The sequence below is a fragment of the Galeopterus variegatus genome, unplaced genomic scaffold (assembly GCF_000696425.1).
Source record: "Galeopterus variegatus unplaced genomic scaffold, G_variegatus-3.0.2 Scaffold125, whole genome shotgun sequence".
In the NCBI taxonomy this organism is placed as follows: domain Eukaryota; kingdom Metazoa; phylum Chordata; class Mammalia; order Dermoptera; family Cynocephalidae; genus Galeopterus; species Galeopterus variegatus.
This window is the reverse complement of record NW_007726236.1, coordinates 952,683-968,938: the sequence shown is the minus strand read 5'-3', so window position 1 is coordinate 968,938 and position 16,256 is coordinate 952,683. Positions and strand designations below refer to the sequence as shown.

General features: G+C 34.3%; 1 protein-coding gene across 9 annotated transcripts in view; it reads right to left on the bottom strand.

Moving 5' to 3' along the window:
• Positions 1-1,201: 1,201 nt before the first annotated feature.
• NRXN1 (neurexin 1) overlaps positions 1,202-16,256 on the bottom strand; it is a 682,451-nt gene continuing 667,396 nt past the window's right edge. For all 9 annotated transcript variants that reach the window (XM_008588382.1, XM_008588364.1, XM_008588390.1 and 6 more), the window contains one exon: positions 1,202-4,558. In XM_008588382.1, the coding sequence (XP_008586604.1) occupies positions 4,251-4,558 (308 nt within the window). In that variant the 3' untranslated portion in view covers positions 1,202-4,250. The remainder of the gene's footprint in view (positions 4,559-16,256) is intronic.

Genomic DNA, 16,256 nt, shown 5'->3' with positions numbered 1-16,256 from the left:
TGAAATATATTAGTGCTCAATAGTTTGGAGTCCTTTGAGGATTTCACGAACTTAATGAAACACTTTCCTGGAAAATGTTTATCTACATACACCCCCCACCCCCCTGATGCCCCGATTATTTACATATGTATTTAGAAGTTAGTAACCCCTGATGTCTAATCATTGGGTTCTGGGGAATCTGTGCTCCCCAAAGGTCAAGAATATGACTCTTTGCTCTGTGTACTTATAACAGGCTTTATACAGCCACCAACTTTGAAATGACATACATTTTTAACATAAGCTAAATTATATAGCCTTTAATTTAGATTTTAAGGAAATGTGAATAGTTTCTTCTGCTAAATTTTGAAAATCATTAAGAAAGAAATAATACTTGTATTTAAAACAATATAGGTACAAAATAGATAAAGCATTCATGTTCAAACCTTTTACTATCAACAAAGAAAAAGAAGACCAATTCATGCTTTTCTATCAGAAAATTATTTTCAAAGTCCAGAGTTTTAAAATAGCAACAAGCTGTTGGATTAAAACTTACTGATGGGTCTTCTGATTTTCCAAAAAGCTAATTTATATATTATAGTTATATGGAAACAAGTATGTTTTTTTTATATACTTGCTTTTTCAAATAACACAGCCTGAGCCAACATTTTTGATATGTTTTCTCAAAGCTATTATTATTACTATAAAAATAATAGTATTATTAGTAGCCATCTTTTATTTGCCCTTCGTTGTGCTAGGTACAACATTAGTTATTATCCTTACCACCCTGTGAAGTTGTTATTATATGTATTACCCTTAGTTTACAGATGAGAAAAAGGAGAATCAAAAAAATTAGGTAAGTTATAGCTAGTAAGTGATGTGCTGGAATTTAATCACAGATTTATTTAACTTGACTTCCATTGCTTTTTATGGAGAAGAGCATATTTATGAAATCAGCATCTAGTTTTCAACTAGTTCTATGAGTGTGTGGTTTTAAGAATATCAAGATGAACAGATGTAAACAAAGGTAAATTTAATGGCTGCTTCTTTAAGTATATAAAGGTAGAAGTGCTTAATAAATAACAAAATTCAGAAAAAAAGAGAGTCAACATTCTTGCCTTTCTTGTCTAAGGATGGGTCTTCCTTTCAAATGCAGTCTTCTTCTCTGTGCCACTTTGCCACAAAATGGTGACGCATAAAGTTTCTTAAATCAATAAATCCACAGTTGTACTAAGAAATATTTTATTAACAAAACAGTAAATTCCACTTGCTTAGCATTTCCAATAATGGATAAATTGGCCTTGCAACAGAAAAACAAAACAAAAGAAAACAAAAAAGAAACCCCTTAGATACCCAATCACACAAAGCACTAGAAGGGTAGATCATGTGGCCTTTCGTTGATGTCTTAGGGATTGACCACCTCACACATAATTGTAGTATTTGTTTTCTTAAAAAAGGCAACACATTACATGGATAAAAAAGAAGCATACTCAATCAGAAAAGTTACAGTCTAGAGATGTAATCAAATTTATGCCAGGTAATGTGAAATCCTCTATTAACTGCAAACTATGCATGGAACCCTGATACATTTGGTATGAAGATACGTGGAACTTTATTCAAATCTTTTTCTCTTTCTGACTCATGTTCCTCTCTTTTCTTTCTCCATTCTGGAAAAAAATAATAATAATTGCTAGATTTTGCGTAGGACAATAACATTAGAAATATTTTTACTGGCAATATTAGATTATATCATTGCATGAAATTTTTACATTTATGCTGGGGAGAAACATTGAAATCAATCCCAAACAACATGTTTCATAGATATACTGCTTAAAAATACCATTATTCCATTTATTTTCGATTATATTTTGGGATCTGTCCAGATGGAAACTAGCTTAATCTCAACAGATCAAATGAAAAAGCAACTAATTTCTTAAAAACTGCAAGCTGTAAATTAGTGGTTTCATATTTCCCTTTTTGTTTCACTGGCTTTCCCTGAGTAAGACTGAATGAGAGGGGAGGAGAAAGTCTTGTGAATTCTCTAACCTGGCAAATAAAGAAAAAAAAAAGATAAAAACCTGAAACAGAAGCAATGGATATTAAATTTTAGCTTTATACCTTCCATTTTCCGGTCATGAAAAGTCTTTCTTCATATACAATTACTTCGCAAAATATTGGTGATCTGCTATGAATTAGACATATTTCTAAGGTGCTGTATGTCAGAAATCCAGGCCACTTCTTGGCTTTTTTCATCAACTAAAGCATCATAAAAGATGTTTGCATTTTTTGCCTTTGCTGATTAAAGCTAATTGTAAAGATATTCTTCTAGTCTATGAAATCTAACATCATTCTTTTAGGAGATGTTCAAGTAATGTGACCAATTTTTACTGAAGCATCACCTTCCAATCTACTAACGCGTTTCCTTTGCATTGCCTTCTCATACTAACAATTTATTGCTATGAACATCATTGAAATAATATGCAAAAACAAGTGTTTAATCTATACTGTTCTACATTTAGTAAGTGTTAAACTAAAACTATATTTAATGATATATATGTAAAATCAGAAAAGTTAAAATATAGTCAATAATCAACAGCGAATGATTTTTTTAAATGGGTAGTAATACAGAATCAAAAATTATTAAAAATACTTTTAGTTGGAAAAGTGTTTACTTTCCAAAAATGTTTATCATGCACATCAGGTTCAGAGAATATATATATTATCTTATCAGAAACAAGGTTTTCAATTGCAGCAGCCAGAGTTAAGGTATAGATTAACCAATTTTGCTTCTGTAACCTGCCCACATAATGGTTCATATTCATGCAGCAGTATACCAGTGATATTCTTTTGGATAAAAAAAGGTTCCATTTCATTAGGAACTAAAATATTCTCAGGGTTTCCTAGGAGCAAGATCTCAATAAAGCAAATCACCCCACTTGTCATCAACACCTTGGCACAACTATCTTTCTTCCTGCTTTTCAATTTGTCAGTGAATATTTGCTACTATATGCACATTTGGGTCTTCCATCATAGTTGATAAATTCCTGTGGATTCATGTGTGTGTGTAACTGCAAATGGTGAAAATTTGTGAGAATGTGAGTATTTGGGGGAGAAGAGGTTATAAGATACATATGTATATATTTTACCTTCTAATTCACGCCTTTCATACAAATACTAAAACTTAATTGCAACAGAATGAAGGCTGTACATGTAAGAAAAAAAAGTAGCTGAGTCTTTTTATATACATTCATACATATCTTCCTTAGAATAAACACTACACTGTAATTTTTTTTTAGAAAAGTAAGTAATTGTGGCAATTTATAATGGTGGCAAATAAAATAAAATAAAAAAAGAACCTGAAATAATTGTTGCTCTGATGTCATAAATCTCCCTATACTTAGCAACACTTATAACATTGAATTTACCAAAAATGGCTGAAGAGCAGAGATATATTTTGCATTTTCTATACAACAGGCTATAAAACGTCACTTATCACAGTCCAGAAAGCACACAGAGATGGATTTTATATAAACATATGTAATAACATAGTAAGCGTGCATGAAAATTTCCCAGTGATGGCATCTATGCCCTCCTGTTTTTGTTTTGAAATTTTAGTGTGAAAATGTGCCTTATATTTCACATTTTTGAAAATAAGGCCTCCATACTTTTTTTTTCTCTCTCACACCAGAAAGGGGCTTTTTGAATGTGTTCCTACACAAGTCTTCAAAAAAGCCAGCACTTTGTTTCAAACGCAAGTTCCAACCATTGCTCCAGTTGCGCCAGGCGGCAAACTCTGAAAGGTTTGCAGGTTGAGTCGCTCAAAATGACAGTCCTCTCTGGCAATCGGACTAACTGACTTCTCCGGAAAGCGCTAGCACTTTGGCTAAATCCAGGATCATAGGTAGCTTCTTTTTGTGTGTTTTGTGTTGTTTTTTGTGTTGTGCCTTGATATTGTAATACTCCTTTGCTTTATGAATGCGTGCGGTCATCACTGTCTTTTAGAAATGTTCCAGCAACATAAAGACAGGCAGAGTAAATGAAAACACTGGATGTTAGGGAATTTATTGGCCCCTGTTATTTTCTTTTTTAAAATTTTTTTGAAAAACAAGAGCATGAGATACTTGTTTTTATTTTTTAAAAAGTCTTTCCTTCCTGATTGCATTCCCTGTCTTCTTTTGTATGTGCTTCATAAAAAGGAAAGTAAATAAGTTCGTATTATGTCTCAGATAAAATGAAGATTATTTCTATACAAGTGTCCATTTAAGATCTTGGGATCAGACGTAATACTCTTTATCCTTGTTTTTCTTATTTTTGTTGGCGCTTTTCGCACTGCTGGGTTGTTTCTCCTTTACCACAGCCCCATTGGACTGTGCTGAGTTACTGATGTAGTTTCGACTCTCGTCCACATGGTACGAGCCTTCATCCCGGTTTCTGTACTTGTACATGGCATAGAGGAGGATGAGGATGCACAGCGCAGCAGCGGCGACGATCCCCACGACCATGCCCGTGGTGCTGCTGGACTCTCGAATCACTTCTGCAGAGCCTGGGTAGGGCTCTCTCCCGCCTGCTCGGGTTGGGTTGGCTGTGCAAAGAGAATGAGAATGCAGAGTGATTTTTGAGTGGATTGAACGCCAGAGAGCTATATTAACATTTATCATCTAATCAGTGCCTAATGGAAGAGCACCTACTGCTTTAGGAAAAGTATACCGTTGCTAAATGAAGCAATCCCTGTGCCTCATGGTCACTTAAAACTAGTGATGATGAATCAAAGCACTCCGGCAGAGATTTGTTGCCAGCTTTTCTTTCTCACAGATCAATTTTGTTAACAGGGTCTTGTAAGCACAGACCCAAATAAGCTCCAATTAGCTCTAAACGACCACGTTGGCTTGTTAGGTGAAAAACCATAAAGCCAACATGTCAAATAAAATCAGAATAGCCCTATCCTATAATGTTAGAGGGAATCATCTTAAGAATCAAATTCATGTTGCTACAGAACATTAAGGCTAACTCTAGGCTGAATTAGGACAGCTAAATTTAGGATTACTTTAGAAATCACATTGCCTTGTTATTGTAATGAATGCAGTATTGAACAATAAGATAATCCAGGATTTTGAATAGTCTAATTGTCTCCTTTTTAAGTGTAATTTTAATCACATCTTTATAAACTAAAACAGAACTGATTTCCTTTTCTGTTGGAGATTTATTTATTTACATAAGTATGTATGAAGGTACTTCAAAAAATTTGTGGAAAAATAGAATTGAAAAATGATGCGAATCTTTCCATGAACTTTTTGAAGTATCATCATATGTATTTTATTTATTCATTGGCAGTGGTTGAATGATCCCCAAAACTAAAGTTTGGAGGAGTAAGAAAATATTCTTTCCCAGTTTTAGAAACCTTCTAGATTGGTTTTGAGTCAAAACTCAGTAGCTAATAGATGATAATGAAAGGCTGGCTGTCCTCATTTTATTCAGCTGACAAAACTCTCATTCAATCTTCCCAAAGTGTAAATAAGGCTTGTCCTTCAGTACAGGTGATGGATTACAGGGTGCCTAATGTCTTCTTCAAAGCCTAGTCAACACTTAACTTGAGCACAGATGGGGGACAAAAGGCCTAGGATTTAGCTGGTAAATAAGACAGAGGAGAAGGGGCAGCTCTTTTCCTCTATACACTAAACTCTTTTTTAAATATAAAAGAATAAGATCTGTAGAGAGAAGAGATTCTATCCCACCTTGACTCTAGGTCATTTTTCTCTATGATTTGCATTTTCTGTCTTTCCCTGAATCTCCATCCACTCCCTTGTCTTACAGAAAAATATTACTTTTCAGATGCAATGGATTAAAAATGCTATCTTTTAAAAATACTATTCTTTGTAAATTATGCAAATGAATTTAAATCATCTCAAGTAAATACATATATATTGGGTGTACACATACACATACACACCAGAAACTGGACAATTCAAGTAGACTGAAATTGTGCTTTTATTTCAGTACTACTAAACATCATTTAGTAATTATTTTTAACATTTCTACAAAACTTCCTATTAATTACTGTGAATCACTTACCAACCATATCACTCTATACTGCTTTGTCATTCAATTTTCAAACCTCATGAAGATTTCTTCTGCTTAAATGTGTGGGTTTCTTTCTGTCATTTTCCTTTCCTTCCCAAAATAAAGCCTTACAAATATAGTCACAGAGTAATACCCCTCTGTTGCAAAGCAGCAATGTGCTATGTTCTGGAGCTACAAAAGGTAGCAGGTAAAGCCTTTCAGTACTGAATATGTCACTGCTTGTTTTACAAAAGCCCATGTAATGTTGCTGAATAAAAAGCCTTGGAGTTGCTTCTGTGGCCAAGATAGAAGGAGACAAAGACTATAATCCACAGTATTTGATTATGGGAAATTAATTTCCTCTCAAGAAGAAAAGAACCTACTGCAGTAACTCTGTCACTACCTGACAAACCAAAGGCAGCACTTTCTCTTTTAAATACAGTCATCTTTGCCAAAGTGTGCAAATTAGCTCAGTTGCTAACTTTCACTAAATGACAACTTTCTATTTGCTCATTTTGCAGAGCATTCTTTAGCCATAGTGCCTCAAGAGCTAAAAAAGGAATTTTATTTAAATGTTACCAAAATCATTTCTTACCACCTGATGGAATGCTTTCATTTGAAACACATTTACACTTTATCTGTCAGAAGGGAATGGAGAAAATGGAAATAAAATCCTAATCACTTAGCTCATGATAGGAAAATTTGAGGATTTTCATGGAACGCAGGGTTTAACTTTTCTATACTAAGAATATATGTGTATGTTTTTTCCAGTTGAAAGTCGGTATCATAAACCATCTTATCTAAGAATATTAATTTTAGTGTTATCTCCTCAAATATTTCTGATATGTTTCAAAACAACTGTACATGCAGCTCAACAACAGATTTGTGTTACAACTAGAAAGAGATCACAAAGACCAAAGCAAAACCTGAAATACGTCAGTGTTGCTATGTAGGCTGGCCACCTAGCTCAGTTGGTTAGAGCGTGGTGTTATAACACCAAGGTCAAGGGTTTGGATCCTTGTACCTGCCAGCCGCCAAAATAATAAAAATATTGCTATATAGACATTTAATAAACATCTCCTGTTTAAGGAAAACACTTGTCTTTTTTGCAACACCAGCTAAAATGTTGCTGCACTCACATGAGACATAAAAATATCTCTATATAACTCATGCAAAGATTATAAATATCATGTTTTAAAAAAAAACTACAAAAACTTCCCCCAAAACTAAAATCTAAACTGAATGAAAAAACATCTCCTTTTTACCACCTGATTCATGTTAAAAATTTAATAACCATTACACAGGTATTATTATAGGTCTGTTTGGAATATGCAGTTGCTTCCATATCTAATTGATTAATAATTTTGCTTCTATTTAGGCTTAAATCTGAAGGCTACATGATATTTTCTTTAGCTTTTGCTCTGAGATCAGAAGTACTTTTGTGTTAATGGGACATCTCTTCCAGATGTGCAATAAAATGCTGAAGAAATTCAAATATATTCATTAATTATAAATGTGGTTTCACTTATTGTCACTCATGCTTTATTTTGATGATCCCTGAAAAATCTTTGATGAAATTTCATATTAATTTAAATATAGAGAATAGTATAAATAGTTTACAAGGCTAAATGTCCTCTCATATAATTTGTTCAAAAATTTACATAAAAAAGAAAAACAATCATCTTTTAACCATTTGTGACAACGTGAAAAAAGGAATTTAATTAGAGAAATTCATAAGTAGTTTGTATATTTCATAAATTTGATGATTTTGCATTTCCTTTACACTCCATAACAAATTAAAGCCACATTTTTTAATAAAATAATCTACAACATATTTTTTCTCAGCAGTGCTAAAAGTTAAATAAATATACTAAAATTTACTTTTACAACTTCCTCCTTTCTTTGTCTTAGCATGTGATGAAAACACTCAAAAAACAAGTGAAAGAGAATAAAGGAGGAGGAGCTCAAAGAATGGAATACACACAAATGAGCTTTAAGTCTTCACCAGTGAAAAGTTAACTCTGATTTGTAGGTAAAACTAAGCTAATGTAGCTGGTTCATTTTATTAGGCCCAGGTGTCCAGAGAGTCCAGGTCAATGGAAAACTTCATTAGCACTGGTGGTAGTAAATGAATAAGCCAAGACATTTAACTATTATTCAGTGTAATTAGAAATAGGCAAGTATTCAACTTTGGTAGTGGAGTATTCTACTTTGAAACTAGGTCCCTAGTGGGGAAATCCAAGAAAGAGTAGAAAATCTCCTAAGTGTTGAAGCCAATTTATATCCTGTTTTAATGACTCAAAGCAAAAAATCATCATAAATTATACACAATTAATGAGAACATTATAACAATACATTATTGTACTTATCAAGTTTCCCATGTAATTCTGACTATCTCCGTTATACTGAAGAATGTCTGTCATCATATACCTTTCAGTCAACTTGAATTGAGTATAAACTGCTAAGTCTACTACACGTGGGGAGAGCACATATGTATACCTTAATGGCAATAGCTTTTGACTTTTGCTGGCATTTTAGCCTAAATGATTCAGAAGCCATCGATTGCATTCGCAAGAATAAAGAGCTGCCTCAGGGTTATGACCTCTTTCATATTCATAGTCACTTTTCATACTCAGCCAAATGGCTAGGGAAAAATTCCTGGGACTCATGTACTGATAAACAGTGTAACCTTAAAGGACAAATGAAAAGTGACTTTTAATTCTCTCTCTCTTCTGATATTTGGCAAGCTCAGATAGTTTCTAGAAGTTTTCCACATGGTCTACTTTGTCCCAGAAAACTTATCAAGAATCCTGTACACTAGCTCTATGTATTTTCTTGTTTTTCGTTGTCTAATTAATATTGTGATTACTTAGGTAGGCATAAGCTTTTAAATGTTAGGACGTTCAAACATATCACTGTGCAAAATGCACAGTAAATGCAAAAGTCATATTCCTGTGCCTCGTCGTATAAACAGACAAATAAATGCTATTATTGTTCTGCATAAAAAATTAAAAAGTTTAAATCTTTAAAATTTTAACTGATCCTTAAGTTTGCCGAGATAGTTAAACTACCATGACAACAAATGAAATTGTCTTGATGTGTGTTCTTTTTTTAATTTTTGACAGTCCTTGGTGCAATATCTGTGAAAGAACATTATTTCCCCAAATAGGAACTATTTAGATCCAGTTAAGAAATGTCATGGGAAAAACATGTTTAAGGGACACATTAAGCTGTGGCATAGCGTGGAGAGGGCTCTTTGTGGCATGCCTCGTCTCTTCCCAGCTCCTCTGGCCCTCTGTCACCTCCTCTCTTCTCCTCTCTATTCTTCCTCCCACTTCTTTCCCCTGTTTATCTCCTCTGTTCTTTTCTCTGACAGCTCCTGACTTATCCTTGAAGGTGGCCCTTCCCTCCCCCAGGTAAATGAGGAAGGTCAGGCCAGTAGGAGTCAGGACTCTTTGACTCTTGGTGTTGGTGCATTACTCAGCAAGGTGTTCTGTAAACAACAAAACTTATTGCCAAGTTCCTAATTTCAGATCACAATATAAGATCATTCTTATGGGCAAAAATATCTAAATGTGAAAGACTGTTTCACCAGAATAGTTTTTATGTTTTATACTGGTATGGTTACTTTAAAATTTAACTTTCTAAATTTGTTTACAGATAAAATTGTATGCTTTCTCAAAACAAATAATATTTAATTACTAATTAAAAAAATCATTTTGTTATATAGATGGTGATATGAGGGACACATTAAGTCATGAAGCTTTGGATTGGAGATTGTATTTACCAGTTTGCATTGTTTGATTGTACCTAGTCATACAATACTGTATGCAAATAAGAAGTACAAAGCTTGCTATTACTTAGCAAGATGATTTACAACTGAAGTTTTAAAATAACTAAGCATTTTGAAAAGTATATTTTTAATATTAATGAAATTTTCCAAGGAGGCTTCACTTTAAAATGGAAAGTGTTTGACATCTTGGTTATTCTTTCTGAGACTGGAAACACAGCCATCAAATATTATTGCTGAAAAATAAAACTGCCCTGGATTTATGTTTTTACAACTCTGCATGAGAAATGGTGCTTAAAGTCCTAATTACTATGACATAGAATGAGGGTTTGGTGGGTTGTGGGACCTTATATTTCCATTGATGAGTTCACCAAAGTAATAACTTGCCATCAGATGCTCTTTTCATCACTCAAATTGTCACTTTTATGAAACTATTTTGTATACTTGAATGAGCTGTTCTTCCACTATAATCTTATTATATTTATGTTGTTTTCAGAGCTAGCTTTCAGGTTGAGATTGTAGTTTCCAGGCAGTTTTGCAGGCTGGTTTTATTTCATCAATACAGACTGCTAAAATCAGAGGAATAATATCTAGTGATCTATAGTACTGTAGGGTGACTATAATTAACACCAATTTATTGTGTAGTTTCTATTAGCTAGAGAGAGAATTCTGAATGTTTCTATCACAAAGAAATAATAAATGTTTGAGATAATGAAAAAAAAATCAGTGGTTGCCTGGATTTCAAGGGATAAGGGAGAGAGAGAAAGAGGGAGGGATGAGAAGTTTTAGGGCAGCAAAATTATTCTGCATGATACTGTAATGGTTATTACATGACACTGTACATTAGGCAAAACCCACAGAACTGAACAATACAAAGAAGGAACACTAATGTAAAATTAAATTAATAATAATATATCAGTATTGATTCATAATTGTAACAAATGTGCCACACTAATGTAACAAGTCAATAATAGGAGAAACTGTATATGTGGGTGGGGAGAGGGTATGGGAACTGTCTCTACTTTCTGCTCAATTTCTCTGTAAAGCTAAAACAGCTATAAAAATAAAGAAAAACAAATTTATAAAAAAATATAGACAGTTAATATATAGGTACATTACCAACCATGACCCTGTCACATCAAGGATGAAACAAGAGTGTCACTATATACTGATGATAAAATTTCAGTGTTCGAGCTTTAAGAAAAAGAATCATAACAAATTTCCAATCTTAAGAAATAATAATAATTATCATAAAAACACACCAGTGGTAAAAAGTAGAATCTGAGCTATATATTTCAGATCAAAAAGGGTATATAAAGGATCATAAGACTCCATAATGCTCAACATATATCATTCCACTAACCAAATTGTTGGATATCCTGTCTTACAATGATCCTTTTTAAAAAACTATTGGCAAGATGAATTGATTGAATTTTTTCTTACTGAGAGTCTTTGACCAGTCTTTTTGGTTTTATCACAGGTTGAACTTAAAGTAATTGACTTTAAATTTGTTTCCAGCCATCTAGGAAAAATAGTTGCCTAAAATGATCTCTTTAGTCCAAAGTTCTATACTGTACGTTAACAAACATGGAAGTTATCATAATTCTAGGCTATCCTTGAAAATGATTTCAGATCTACAGGGGGAGATATGACTTTTCCAGTATCCAGTTTCATTAATACTGAGAAAAGAAAATTGGAATTGTAGGCTGCTGGGGTGTTTGTGAATTGAGATTAGCACAGTTTTTTGCCCCCGTCTCCAAAAAAAAAAAAAAAAATCCAAAGTTTATTATTTTTTCCTATTTTTGTGCTTCAGCACAACATAGGTCAGAAGAAATTATTATGCAATCACTCACAAGAAGTCATGTTTCAATGCCATGTATGTAGGAAGGCAAGCACACAGCCATTTGTATGACATGCACTAATTTCGACTCATGCTGTGGTTTTGTGAGAAGTGATGGATGTTAGATGTTTCGAATTCCTCTCATTCTTCCCTCTGACCAACTCCACCCATGCCCTGCACATTCTGCAGTTCACTCCGCAGGTCAGACAAGAGGCTTAAGAGAGAACATGTCTGATACATCTTAGCCCTTCCCTAATGAATTGGAAAATCAGAAAGAACTTGGAAATCAATAAACCTTTGCTACCTGCCTGGCTCCTGGGTCTGACATTTTCTCCAGCTGTTTTCAAAACCACCAAAGCACATATTTGAAGGGAAGTTCAGGGGCCACCATTCTGAGATTGAGAGGATCATTATGCTCTCCTGGTATTGCATGGGAAGAAATGCTAGACAGAAAAACTCATCATGTGCCTGCACAATAGAGAGCCCCAACTAGGACAGGTTGTTACCTCAAATGTCATCACATAGAACAGAAAAGGCAATAGATTGTCACTCCCTGTGTGGCTTTGGTGACGCTGAAAATGAATAGACAGAGGAACATACATATTCATATATGCATAGTATCCTGGCATTTACAGAATCCTGTTCCTCAGTTATCCTGTGTGCTCTAAAGTATGTGTCCACAGCCTAGTCATTTGTAGGTTTCATAGACTTTTTGCATGGTCATTGTATCTGTGAGGTTTTATTAGAACCCATGAAAGTATGGCATATATTAGAGTACCAATGTGCCTACTGTTCTCATGGTGTTTTTTGGTCTGCTCACAGCTACCTACTCACATTTGCCTTCTACTTTTTTGAAGGAATATACAATCATAATATTATTACTGTCTTTAAGTGCCATGTACCAAAAAAGTTCTACCTCCATGTCTTACGTGTATGACCTTTTTCCTCCTGCCTATTTATATGGCTAAACAGTACTAACTCCTCAAGACTTACCTTAAATGCCCCCATCTTTTATGAAATATTCTCTAAGAATGTCCCCTCCTTCTACCAACAAATACAGGAGCTATAGTTATGTTCCAGAGATTGTACTAGGTCCTGGGAGAATAGCAGATAACCAAACACACATGACACATACCCTCCTGGATCTGGAAATAGAGTGAGACAAAGAGACATGCAACAAAGAATCACAAAGTTCAACTTAAAGTAACAGCTTGGGATATTTACAATGAAGGAAAATTGTAATACCATGCAGGAGTAGGACAGAGGTTTCTGATTTGAACTGAGGATTCAGAAAGACCTTTCTGAGTCTGTGATATTTATGATGAGACCTAGAAAACGAATAGAGAGTAGTTCTACTAATAAGAAAGAACAACATGTAGAATGATCTCAAGGAAGAAAAGAGCTTGCTTTTCAGGGACTAAACAAACACCAGAGTGGACTTTAGGGGGAGAATGAGAAGAAATTTGAAGGTGGACACAAAACATCACATAGGTTGTAGACCGTGTAATGAAGCCATAAATGAATAGATCAGCACATTTGACCCCATAAATAATAATTGTATGTGGCAAAAGGTACTCTAACAAAGCAATAATGCAAATGAGAAAGGAGAGGAGAAAATATTTGTGGTATGTATCACAGACCAGGAGCAAATACCTCTAAAATACAAAGAATGTGCATCGATTGATACCAAAAAACACCAAACAACCCACTAGAAGAATGAACTAAAATACACACAGGCAAGTGCAGGAGAGGAGATCTAAATGCTGGTGAGAATATGAATTTTTCAGTCATTTGTAGGGAGTAATCCAATAACATCTATTAAAATTTAAAAAAAATAAATGGATTTTTTCACCCATATATTACATCACCCATTTTAAGTACAGATTCTATACTATCATGAAATCTTACTTAAATATTTTATTTCCAAGTTTTTTCCTCTCTTTCCAACTGATTGTAAGTCCTTGATAATATCCTGTGACTCTATTTCTCTTTCTTAACAATTCTCCCAACTTCCAAACTCTAATGAAGATTGAAAACACTAGTTGCAAAATGTAAATTTTCTGATTGATTAGAAAAAAAGATTTTTATAAGTGGATAAATTTTCAGGGGTGAATTGGGTGAATTGTTACCATTAAGAAAGTGTGAAAGATCTTTAATTTCAAAGTTTTGAGTAAAGGTGTTTAAACCAGTGGGCAAAACACAAGTATTAACATTGTATACTTCCTTATAAAATATTTTTACCTCAATACTTCCCTAACCCCACCCCCATAATATCTTCTGTTAAAATGAATACAATAATATTCATTTTATTAAACTAGAAATAACTTCTCTTGAGCTTGGGAGAATTGGGATCAATACAAATATTAATACAAATATTGTGTCTGCTTTCCCTATGCTTCCAAGTAATATGCCACTTAATCCTAATTACTGAAATCACTAAGTTATTTAAAGTTAAATAAGTCAGCAGTCTTCGGTTTGACTTACTTGGATGCCTTATTTACATCAACAACATTTGACACCTGCAGCACTAAAATTAGTTAACGGCTAACTTGGAGCCCTTTTTTCACTTCAGCAGAGTAGCTGCAGAAGTTTCTAGGTACTTTTCAGTGTTGTTGGTATTAGAGAGAGTTGAAAAGGACCTCATCAGTCAGACCAAGCTTTCCATAATTGTCAAGCAGAAGAAAAGACATATAGACAATAATTAAGAAAATCAGTTTCAAAGCTAGGGAACCTGGAGAATCTGTATGTGTTTCTCATCAAAATGTATTACATTTCATAATAATGCAAAAGGAGCTATATTTTGAGATGTAGATGACACTCTTTATAACTGATTTCTACTCAGCTAAGCTCCTTGATAGCAAAATAGCTTATCTTCCTGGAAGCTCATTAATTACAAAACCCAGAATTACTTTTCTTAAGATGCATTTCACTTTTTTACATATAGAAATTTGAACAATCTATCTTTACACAAAACCAGGAGATCCATTCCAAGAAATACTCAAGGCCTGGAACCAGAAATTCTGGAAGAACCTGATTTATAGTAAGACAAGAATGGCACCATGATCACAGCTAGGAGGAATGTGTGTGTGTGCGTGTGTGTCTGTGTGTGCACATAAGTGCATGTGAATATCACAGCATTCCTTCCGATTCTCTGACAGAAGTTGCTAAAGTCACTTTTTTTTTTTTTCATGGACTTATGGATAAAGTCAGGCTTTTGAAGAGCTTCAGGGAATATTTTATAATACCTTGGGGTTAACTTACTTAAATATGTTGCATTATCAAAACCTTCTTTCTTAGCTTCCCCCAATATTACATGTATTTACCCTTAGTAGATATCTTTAACATTACTTGTCAATTGGTGCTCATCACAGCTACTGTAACTTCTGACACACTGCAACACATAAATTTCTTTTTTTATTTTATTTAGTTTATCTAGTTTATTCCTCATAAAGCTCTGTGGTATAGGTATTATCATTAATTTATAGAAAGGAAAATGAGTCTCAAAGAGGTTAGTTTATTTATGGTTCATAAGTGGCACAGCCAAAATTCAAACCCAGGACTGTCTATGACTATTACAGTTTTTAAAAATTGGTTATGAATATTCATGAGATACAAAGCTGATTGTCACCCCTCGTGCCCAAGATGTGAAGGCCAGATCCATACTGGCAGCATGCCCATTACCAAAAATTGTGATTGTACCCTGTGTCCCCTACCCAATTATCCCCGATCTCCCTCCCCATCCCCCATTTCCCCACTCCAGTTGGTATGCCTGGGTGTGCTCTCTCCCTCTGCAAGTCCAACACACCACTGTGGTCTTTCTTTCCTTCTTTCTTTCTCTCTTAGCTCCCACTTATGAGTGAGAGCATGTGGTATTTATCCCTCCGTGATTTGCTTATTCCACTCAACTAAGTACAGTTTATACATTCAATGTATCTGCATTTATGACTGTAGAATGATTTGTTATTATTTCCAATTTTATCCCTGCATTCAGTGTAAAAACATTTAACACATTAGGCATCTTTTCTAAGCAGCTGCCCAATTCTACCTCTTCCGGCCATGCTCCACTCTACCCCTTGCTATCTATCTGTCCTTTGCAATAGGAGTTTACAGTCCCACAGAACCTTAAAAAAAGCAATGCACAGGGGTAAAAAGATTAGGCATTAGGTTTTAGTGCAGGCACTGCACTTAACTTTCTGAGTGACAGTGGGCAATTCATTATCCTCTGCTAACATTTCTTCATCAGAAACATGATGGTGACACTTAAATTATTTACCTCCTAGGATCACTGTGAGGATCAGATCAGCTAGGACAATAAATGTGAAAGGCTCTGTGAAGGATAAAGGGCTTTTTTTTTTTTTTTCGTTAAATTTTTATTTTGTCAATATACAATGTATATGATTATTATGGCCCATCACCGACACCTCCCTCCCTCCTCCCTCTCTCCCCTCCCCCCCCAAGAATGTCCTTTCTGTTTGCTTGTTGTAACAACTTCAAAAAAGTATAGTTATTATATTCTCTTCCCCACCCCCCCCCCCCCCCCCTTTCTTTTTTGTTTTTTGGTGGGTGTGTGTGTTTTTTTTTTTTTTTTTTTTT